General features: G+C 41.6%; 1 protein-coding gene across 1 annotated transcript in view; it reads left to right on the plus strand.

Annotated features, from left to right (window-relative positions):
• The window catches only part of ophn1 (oligophrenin 1), a 30,599-nt gene extending 21,614 nt beyond the window's left edge, over positions 1–8,985 (plus strand). The window contains exons 18-24 of the mRNA XM_076273577.1: positions 1–7; positions 344–467; positions 3,514–3,879; positions 4,405–4,546; positions 6,204–6,254; positions 7,150–7,177; positions 7,875–8,985. The exon at positions 1–7 is cut by the window's left edge and continues 153 nt beyond it. Coding sequence (XP_076129692.1) covers positions 1–7; positions 344–467; positions 3,514–3,879; positions 4,405–4,546; positions 6,204–6,254; positions 7,150–7,177; positions 7,875–7,886 — 730 coding nt within the window. The 3' untranslated portion in view covers positions 7,887–8,985. The remainder of the gene's footprint in view (positions 8–343; positions 468–3,513; positions 3,880–4,404; positions 4,547–6,203; positions 6,255–7,149; positions 7,178–7,874) is intronic.
• The last annotated feature ends 2,064 nt before the right edge of the window (positions 8,986–11,049 follow it).

Consider the following 11,049-nt stretch of genomic DNA (forward strand, 5'->3'; position numbering starts at 1 on the left):
CAAGAAGGTTGGACTTTACATTACATTACCATGCCTGACAAAAAGTCAGCCATGTTGTTAGCCATATAAAACAATAAACTGTTGATGCTAGTTGACAGTCATGCAGTCAGCACAGTCATAATAATGAATGGACTGTACATGGAACTGAAACTGTCTATAAGAAAGCAGGAATTTCCCCACTTTTAAAGTCAATTTAATTTCAATAGCACAGTTTTTATGACGACATTGTACTAATGTAGATTGTATTGTGATGATAGTATTAGAACGCTAGTGTTATGTGTAGCCCTCACATGATGGATTTCCCCTCCAAGGCCTCACCCTGACCTCTGTGTTGTGTCCGCAGATCTTCAGCGGGCCTCCAGAAAGCTTGCCTCCCCCGGTACCTCCCCCGAGAGCCGTGCCCAGGACGCGCCAGCCCATCACCATCTCCAAGCGGCCGCTGCGCTCCTATCCCGCCTTGCAAGAGAGTAATTATGTGGCCAAATAAGAGTCTCAGTCATTTCCCTCCCCTAGTCGTCATCTTCATCATCCTCATGAGCCCTCTCTTCATCATCCCTTGTTTTTAAGTTTCAATACCACCTCCCACTCACCATCCCATCTCCTATCATTACATTCCATTATTACATTAGGCTTCTTTGTTATTATTAAAAAAAAAACATTCCTTTTTTTATTCCTTTTTACTATTATCCATATAGAGTATATTGCTTTCTATATGTTTATGCGCTTCAAATATATATGTGCACTTATATAAAGCCTGCATGCTCAAAGAGAATCACATACTTTTTACTTCCTCAGTTGAAGGTGTCCTTGAACCTGTGTTGAGAGGAGGAGGCTCTGGCTATTGTTATCTGTCTGTGTGTAGTGGACTGAGTTAGAGGTGGGAGATGGTGTGGGGTCCTCTTGTCTTTTTACTCTGTTTCACTGGTATGGGTCTGCTACTTTTGGCATAGTATGGCAGCCTTGCGGTAATTGGTGTATACCTGCATGCATGTGCACACACACACACACACAGTCTCGTAGGAACAAACTTAATTGGAAACTTGTATGGATAGATGATATACATGCAAGTTACCGTACTCTAATATATAATATGTAGTATCAAGTGAACTGTACAGTAGCTCTAGAGCTGTAGAACTAAATGCTGTAGACCTGTGTGTGTCTGTGTGTATGTGTACATGTAATTTGTCATGACAGATGTGAAACTGGCAGTTATTCCACCCATCTTAGTTTTCCCACTTTATTTGTCACTGAAAATCTAATAACAGGCTGTCTAGGGCACGGAAACTAAGTACCACCTGCCTGCTGGAGTCTAGGTGTGTGTGTGTGTGTGTGTGTGTGTGTGTGTGTGTGTGTGTGTGTGTGTGTGTGTGTGTGTGTGTGTGTGTGTGTGTGTGTGTGTGTGTGTGTGTGTGTGTGTGTGTGTGTGTGTGTGTGTGTGTGTGTGTGTGTGTGTGTGTGTGTGTGTGTGTGTGTGTGTGTGTTGAAAATTTGCATGTAAGTCTGTGTGTATGTGTGTGTGTGAGTATCTGTGTTTTTTAAACAAGCCATCTGCATAAATGCTTAATATGTGCTGTCATCCCTAGTCCTTATGAACAGTTTGGTTTGTTTATTCCCTTTTCACCTAACATTTTAATGCATCCTTACATTTATTAATACCCTCTTCACTCTTTAATGACTTTGCTTTTGGCTGTCATTAAATGCATGCTTCTTTTTAGTCATTAATGTGTAGTGTTCTCTTTGTGCTCTCCTGTAGTTTTCCACTCAAAAGTACCCTCCTCATAGTGGGAGATGCTTGTAAATCCATCTCTCTCTCACACACACACACACACACACACACACACACACACACACACACACTCCCTCTCTCACACACACACAAACACACAGACTCTCTCTGTCTCTCTCTCTCTCTCACACACACACACACACAAGCACACACAAGCACACATGCTTGAAGAAGAACTCTCTGCTAGACATAACAGTGTAAGGCAGACTGTGCATGAAGTTTGAGATGATAACCTTTCATTGGGGACCCTCAAGTTGACTGGAACTCTGGAAGTAAAGTTCTGAAAAGAGGTCGCTGTGAATTGCACTCACGGACAACAGTCTCACAAGTTCTTGTGAACTTGCAACCCACTGTAGAAGATAATTTAACAGCACTGCAACCCTATGGCTGTCCTTCTCACATTAGTGAGGTCACAGGCTTGATGTGTGCCCAGCCTTACATCTCCATGGTTTAGGCTTGCACTGCCACAGGCAAAAGCATGACAAAGCGTTCAAGGCCAACATGCCATGTGAAGCAAGGACCCTACGGTGTCACACGGCTGCGTCTGTGTGGTTAGACTAAACGCCTGTAACTGCTCCCACATACACGTGCAGACACACACATTACAGGGGTTCCAAACAAAAACACAAGTAAATATAAGTAGCTATATCATAAATTATGTGTTAATGTTGCATCTATTCACATTGGGATATTTATCTGGTGTCCTTTGAAGTGCACTTCCGAAAAGGTAGCCTTTGTGTGAATACTAAAATATTTAGTCTTGGAAAAGCCCCCATGCTAAAGTTGACTAAAAAGGAATAAAAAATCATCTTTTGGAAATTGATCTTAATGCTTTAATTTAAAAAAAATAGGGAAAATCCAACTTTTAAGGACACCAATTTTTTTGTGAATGAATAATGTATTGTAAATAAAAAAATGTTTTTCATTAAAATACAGGGTGCATAAGTATACACCCCCCTATGTTAAATTCCCATAGAGGCAGGCAGATTTTTATTTTTAAAGGCCAGTTATTTCATGGATCCAGGATACTATGCATCCTGATAAAGTTCCCTTGGCCTTTGGAATTAAAATAGCCCCACATCATCACATACCTTTCACCCTACCTAGATATTGGCATGGTTTTATTTCAGTTAGCCTAATAGCTGGTTTGATTTGCATTGAGAGATGATCTTATGGAAAGTGCCCATGCCAATTAAGGCACTAAGATCAATTTCCAGAAGATGATTTTTTATTCCTCTTTTTAGTCAACTTTAGCATGGGGGTGTAAACGTATGCAACCCACTGTATGTGTTTTTTTTTTTAAATGACAATAGTATGTTATAAAATCATACATGAAAAGGTGTAAAAATAATTTGAAGGTGTTCGCTATTTCCACTTCGTCACCTTCCTTTCTTTCATTCTTTGCTCTTGATTCCTTGTTTTTTTTTATGTTGGCTTCTGTGTGTCTTACTTTTGCTGACTTTCTTTCATCCTGAACTTTTCCCCCCTGGCCTGCACATAATGTATTTGACACCCGTTAGCTTAATTTTATACTGCTCCTTTGTCTGCCTTTTTCTCTGTCTCTCTATATATGTCTTTCTTTCTCATTCTCGCTCTCTCACTTTCTCTCTGTTACACTCACTTACTCTCTTTCTCTCTCTGTCGTTCTCTCTAACTTTCTTTCTCTCTTTCTGTCTGTCTGTCTCTCTCTTTCTCATCTTCTGCCTTGTTCTCTTGTTGTCACGCAGTGCGGGAGCTGAACGGCAGTGCCCACAACGGTGTGGACTCCGAGGGGGACCCGCACCCCACTAGCCCCGTCCCGCCTCAGAGGCCCAAGATGGGCCCTCCGTCCTGCTCTCCTCCCTCTGTACCTTCCTCTTTCCTTGCGTCCTCTGGCGCCCGTTTGCCACTCCCGCCCAAACCCACCCCCACCCCCCGGCAAGATCGGCATTCCGACAGCGACGTCGCCAAGATGGTTGCCAGGCTACAAGATGGAGGGTCACGGCCTGACGCTGGGACGGCGTCCAACGGGGAGGCAGGGGTGACGGTCGGCCGGGCGCAGTCCTTCCAGGGCAAGAAGCCTCTGCCACGTGGGGTCCTGGCCAACAGAGAAGGTGTTTACTCCTCTGCCCTCCACAGTGCAGAGAAACAGAACAACGACAGGCACTAATCTCAAAAGTCATCATAACTCTAATCTGTTGTACAGATTGTACAGATTATAGAACTGTACAAAACTGCTCTATCCTAAAGCGTCTGCATTCATCTCTTGGACAGCATTCACGTAAACAGTAACACACTTTACTTCCTACACAGCCACCATGAAAACCCTGATTCTCTACCGTGCAAGTTACATACTTATTTCCACAGACTGCCTTTATCTCTTCATTCAGACAATAACTACATTAAAACAATATTAAACTCAGCATTAAATGAGCATTAAAGGCAGATTTAATACTCATAATAACTTTAGTCTAATCTATCGCTCTCACATGCTCACTATGTGTGGTCACGTGTTTGGTGTGATACTGTGCCGTGTGTGGCTTCTCTGCTTCCTGAGATATATCTGGTTATCTCATGGCTGATCTGTGTGTTTGTGTGTTCTGTCTCTCTCTCTTTCTTTTCTCTTTCTCGTAAAACAGGAGAGGGTGAGGGCCTCATGAAAGGACGGTCGTTTTCCGAGAAGCACTCCATCTGCAGGCCCCCGACCAGACCCCCCGATCCACCCAATCGCACACCCACTAAACCCCTGCCCTCTCCCACCAGCGAAGACTCCGCATCTTAGTGAGTACTCCCTACGCACACACACAGAGAGAGAGAGAAATACACGTACATGAACCTGTATTTTTGTAAGGACCAGTGTCCCAGTCAGCTCCAAATAAAGACAACATAGTTCAATTATTTTACCTTAAAGTAACTGCTTCAAACTCGTTCTGATCCTACACTAACTAGTACGGAGAAGGAAGTCTCTGACATTGCCAAAGCATGAACAAAACGCTTGATCTTGCACTATGTAATGTTGTTGATTGGATAGGATAATGACCCTTTTAGTCGTTTTTTGACTAACAGGGTACCGTCCTAGCTCTAAATGTTGTTGAATATTGATGCCAAGGAGCATAGATATTAATTCCGCCATTGTGTTCCTTTAAACTCTTAATCAAAAAGTCGCTGTTACATCTTAGCCTGGGTCAGCCTACCCCTAATCAAACATCCCTAGTTTCACCCCTGATATCACTGACCTGACACTCACCTTTCCTAGTGGATGCTCAGCCTCTTTGTTCCAACTATCTTGTAAGCATCCTGAGTGGTGACATTTATTCTCTTTGGATATGATCACCATGAAATCCTCTCTGTGTGAAAATGGAGCAGCATTTTATGGATCGAACAGATGCAAGGCATCACTGTCTTGGTAGGCCCACACTTAAGAGAGCTGAGAGCTGACTTGCTATCTTGTAAATAGATGCTTTGAGGGTAAAGAATGGTTCCTGGAACTTTACTGGATTCTGCAATCAGCAACACAAATGTTAAACATGTTCAGAAAACGAACAAAGTGACGTGCATGCTAGTGATTTATTGGAGGTAGAACAAATGATCATTTACTGCATCTTAAGAGATATACTACACTACATTAGATTTTATAGCTAACTAGCTAACAGTCATCAAACTGCCATTGGAAACCCTAACTAGGCTATAGCTAGCCCAGACAATGAAAAGACAGATGCCTTAATTGTAAAAAAAATGTCCATGGACTTTTATCCCTGCTGAAAAAAAAAACAGTCTGACCAGCTTCAGGTGGTTTGCTGGTTGTCCAGCTTGTTGACCAGCTTGTTTGAATACCCTATGATGGTTGACCAGCTAGACCAGCAAAACTATTGCGAAAACATACCTTCAGCTGGTTTACTCAGTTTACCATACCACCTCAAGCTGGTCATTTTAGCTGGTGTTGCTGGCCTTACATTGCTGGTTTAACTGGCCATGCTAGCTCATCTTGGTCATTCTAGCAAACCAGCATGACCATCTTACACCAACAATGTAAAGCTTGACAGACATCTTTTTTTTCAGCAGGGATGTTCAAAAAAATTGGTTTGCACAACTGCCCAGTCACCACGTATAGAAGGGGTGGATTCCTTTTGCTGTGAGGTTAGAAAGAAATGCTAACACTTATGCTATATCTTTCAGCTCTGTTGTTTATTAAGGGTAGTTATTAGCTAGGAAGCCTTGAAACTCTCTGTTTTAGAGACCCTTAGTGGCTGCAGGATGAATGTGTTTCATACTGTATGAACCTCACTGATTGCCTTCCGCTGGTGGTTTTACTGCCAGCAAACCCAAGTGTGCCCAATGAAAGACAAACAGTGAAAGAGTTACACATCTGGAGTCATGGATCTTTTGTCATGCACAGCTCTTAAAGGTAACTGCCATGGTCACTGTCTTTGTATTGCAGTGTTGCCTCCAAGACAAAGTTTTTTGAGAATGCATCGCGACAGATGGGAGGGTAAGTGTGTGTGTGTGTGTGTGTGTGTGTGTGTGTGTTTGTGAGAAAGAGAGAGAGAGAGAGAAACAGAAAATCTTGACATTATGTGCATGATGGGATATGGAGCGACTTTCAGTACTGACATGTTAGAACAGCCCTTTGCTTCTGAAGGATATCAAATACACAGCTGTGCAATGGATGTGAATACCGACCTGGCATAGCAAATAATCTATAACAGAATCTTGATTTATACAGTAATTGCCTGTGTATTCAACCAAAAACATAGATGCAACAACCACAGTTTCTTAAAAATGACTTTATTGTGACACAACATTTCTCATGGTTCCTGGCGTCTAGCTATCCATGACATATAAAACCATTCGTGGGTTGAGTGCCCACAAGGTGCCCGATAGCCCACTGAATCAGAATCAGTTCGTGCTTTAATCCAAAAGAAGAAATAAACCTCAAACATGAATACATTTAGCTAAATCAGTATATAAACCAATGTAAGGAAATTATGGTAAAACCTCAGTTTGAGACAAACCAATTAATGTAATGAAAGTTTTACAATTGAAGCCATCATGGGTGCATAGTAAGTAAATATACTTGAATACTGTACTTAAGTATGGCAGTGGGTATGATGGTGACGGCTGATAGCAATGAAGATCCTTTATACTGAAGGAATGAATTGAAAAAATCACCTGACCTTCATCGCATAGCTAGATCTTAATGTCATTAAACATTACAACACTACTGACAATTTTCCCTTAAGAATAGTCAGTCACCTTTTTCTCTGGAGGACATGTGTTTATGTGTATGAATAGAGATGTGTGGGAAATGCATGCTTAGTAAGCTTATATCATACATATTAAGTTTGAATCATATGGTGATGTGTACCTGGCTTTCTCTTTGGCAGGCCAGCTGCCACGTCCCCAGCATCTGAGGTAAGAGGGAAATACAATTTCTGGACCAAATACAAAATACAAATACAATTTCTGGACCAAAAATTTACCGTATTTTCCGGACTATAAGTCGCACCGGAGTATAAGTCGCACCAGTCAAAAAATGTTAATGAAGAGGAAAAAAACATATAAATATGTCGCACCTGAGTCGCAGGACCGGCCAAACTATGAAAAAAAGTGCGACTTATAGTCCGGAAAATACGGTAAAGACTTTTGGCTAATAATGTAAAGAGTTACTACGCTATTGGCTGGTTAAGAGATAACACAGAGGTTGCATAAAAATCAAGAGTTGATACAGGAAATGAATGTTGAATATCTGGGATGCTTTTTAAAGAGTTAGGTGGTCATAGCCTGTGCCATGTTGTGCCATCCTCCATAAATAATCTTGCCACGTCTCCTCCACATACTCCTACAGAGGTGTCCTATCCATTCCATTCAAAATGGACACAATTCTGATGTTATTAATGGACACAATTCTGATGTTATTAATAACGTAATATACTGTAATTGTTAGGTTATATATTATATTATGTTATAGGCCAATTATACATTATTGGCTGCTACACTCAGTCACGCTCTTAACTCAGATAGTGAAGGGACACACTACAAAATATCAGCATGGCTAACCTGTCTCAGATATAACAGCACATGTTCATGGTTATCCCTTCTTTTTTTACAGAATTCCAAATAAGACGACTAACTCCTTCTAAATCCACCTGCTTCTGAAGAAGAATAAGCTCCCTCCTGACGCACACACCACTGCTTTTCCAGCACCTTTGCCGTTCTCTTGTGCCTGTGTCGTGTTTATTGGAACGGGAGCACCGCATGACTGCTCTCCAACAGCGCATAAAGGGAAATAGAAACAGTTCACTGTGGCCCGCACACTAGTAATAGCTATCTAAAGAAAGAGACTCGCCTTCCCGGCCTTACCTTTCAGAGTGTCATGTAACTTTGTCAGTACTGTAAATGCGATGGAGTCGTTGCCATCTTATGCTGCATTTAACAATGAGAGAAATGGGAGAAAGAGGAGGAAAGAGGGTGTGGTGTGACATTCACTTAGTATTCTCTCTGAATCACATCTTAAGGAGGAAACAGACTATAGAATGAGTTGATTTAAATTTTGACCTACACACTTACCTGTGTTTGTGTGTGTGTGCGTATGTGTGTGTGTGTGAGAGAGAGAGAGAGAGAGAACAAGTGTGTGTGGTCAGACTAACATTTTGGTTTGTTTTCATATTGACATTTGCTTTGCACTTCAGACAAGTGTTCTCCTTCGGGATTGTGTGTAATTTCATCTGACCCGATGACCTTGGTCAGAGTGATCTAACCTGTGTAGAACTTTCTTGCATAAGCTCTCACAAATGTACTTATTGAATGTCTCATTTGTGAATTTTAAATGTGAAGACACAAAAGAGGTGATAGAAGGACCAAGAGGTGGGATTCTTGATCATCAGACATTTTGGGAATACTTTATTTATTTGTCTTTTATGGTGAAAAAAAGAATTCCCTCTTGTTGGTCTCACAGCTTCGTTTTTCTCCTTTAGTTTACTCTTATGTTACAGAGGCTTAATTTACGGAAACATTCCTTAGCGTTTTCCTGGTTGTGTGTCTGAGTCTAGGTCACTTTTGTCTGCTTGTGAGCATTTCTTTTGTTGTGAACTAAACTGGCTCTTCTCACCACTACAATGCAACACTCATGTTACATGTACGTACGATTGTCTTGAATGTACTGCAAGAAAATCAGAAGGAAAAAAACAACATTTTTATACCAAATAAAATGGTTCAAGTTGTTTTTTTTGTGGAATTATGGAATTTCTTTTGAGTAATAAACCAGTTCTGTTTTTTTTTTTAATGAAGCTTAAGCAGGCTGTGCTTGTAACTCTGCGCTGAAGTGACATATAAGCTATTATGTACCCTTTATTATGACCGCCGCGCAGCGATTTATTTTTCTTTTTTTTCTTTTTCGCATGCCCAAATTTCTGTCAATGATTGCCGGGACACTGAAAGACCGGGGTACACGAAACTTGGTGGGCATGTAACCCCACATGGATAGCATGGAACCATCGTTTTCCGTAGGGTTTAGGAGGACCATTTTTTTTTGTATGTTGATCTCAAGGGGCCATGTCAACCCATTCCATAACCACTCATTCTAATGTATAGCGCCACCTAGTTAAACACAAAAAAGTAAAAATTAGGTGTTGTAATTGAAGGTATCTGTGACCTAACATAGTCAAAACTGCACGAAATTGGAAGTGTAGGATCATTATGACACCATCTGTATGCACGCCAAGTTTTGTGGAATTCCGTTCATGGGGGGCCACACAATAAATTAATTTATGTTACTATACACCAACTGGCCTGTAGGTGGCCGGAGACAGTTTTCTGTGAATATCTCGAGAACCGTAGGGCCTAGGAGGTCCACCTTTTTTATGTATGTTGGTCTTAAGGGGGCATGTCAACCCATCCCATTACCACTTATTTCATGTATAGCGCCACCTAGTTAAAAATTAAAAAGCAAAAAATTAGGTGTTTTCATCACAATATCTCTGGCTGACAAGGTCAAAACTGCACGAAATTAAAAGTGTAGGATCATTATGACACCCTCCAAATGCATGCCAAGTTTTGTGTACTTTCGTTCATGGGGGGCCTTACAATAAAATAATTTATGTGTACATTTAGTGACGTACACCAACAAGGATTCCCGGGACACTGAAAGACCGGGGTTCACAAAACTTGGTGGGCATGTACCCCCACATGGATAGCATGGAACCGTCATTTTTCGTTTTGATCTGTAGCCCCCCCGCTGGACTGGACCCCCCGAAAGGAGGGTAGGGCAGACACAGTTCTCTGTGAGTATCTTGAGAACTGTAGGGCCTAGGATGACCATTTTTTTCCGTATGTTTGCCTCCAGGGGTCATGTTAACCCATTTCATGTGCACACATGTGCACAAACAGATATACACACACACACACATACATTCACAGTAATCATACGTATGACACATACTCACACAGTAGACATATGTACGCTTGCATGCACAGGCACACACACAAGCACACACACACACACACACACACATAACATAAACATAACACAAACAATCAAGAATTTCTCAGAATTATGAACAGGCAAGATGGAGGTGGGGTTGTATAAAATGAATTTTACATGTGAAATCTATGAACTAATCATGTTTTGGTACTTGTTGTCTAGCAGATACCAGTGAGAATTGAGTGTGGATAATGCAATTTAGTGAGATAGTTAGAATCATATAGGCCTTTCAGCGTGATTTCTTTTTGTGGAAAAAATTTGCTGGACTGGGCGGCGGTCATATTTTGTACCGCTCTGCAGTACATCTAGTTTAGTAATATATTAACAAGCAAAATAGGCAAGCTATGACAAAATGAGGAGTTGGTCAATGGTTTTCCGCTGTTGCCACCAACCCACTCTAATAATGCCATCCTGTAGTCATCATCCACTATTAATTCCATGCAAAGTACCTTCCTGTAAGCCTTGTACTGTAGCTCAAAGGCAGTTAGGATTCCCTGTTGTCCCACAGAGTGTTGCTAGTGCACGCTCATCCACGGTTAGCCAATCATTTCCTATGATGCGGCATGACCCTCTGACTCAGCATGAGCCCACCTTATTAGCTGACATCTTTCCTCGACATCCTCAAGCACCATCATTTTGCCCCACCATTCACTAGCTCATATCTTCTTTTCCCTGCTGCAGATAACACTGCAGCACATTGACCCAAATACCCCACTGGTTGTGAAGGGGCATCAGCGTTGCCGCTAATCTGGTGTAATCAGAAGCACTATGTTGTGGTGGCGGTTATCCTGAGGATTTGTGCTAT

Source organism: Alosa pseudoharengus, unplaced genomic scaffold (assembly GCF_046254945.1).
Source record: "Alosa pseudoharengus isolate Yale_2024_CS ecotype anadromous, Long Island Sound unplaced genomic scaffold, YU_APseudo_1.1 YU_APseudo_1.1_scf_8, whole genome shotgun sequence".
Lineage (NCBI taxonomy): Eukaryota > Metazoa > Chordata > Actinopteri > Clupeiformes > Clupeidae > Alosa > Alosa pseudoharengus.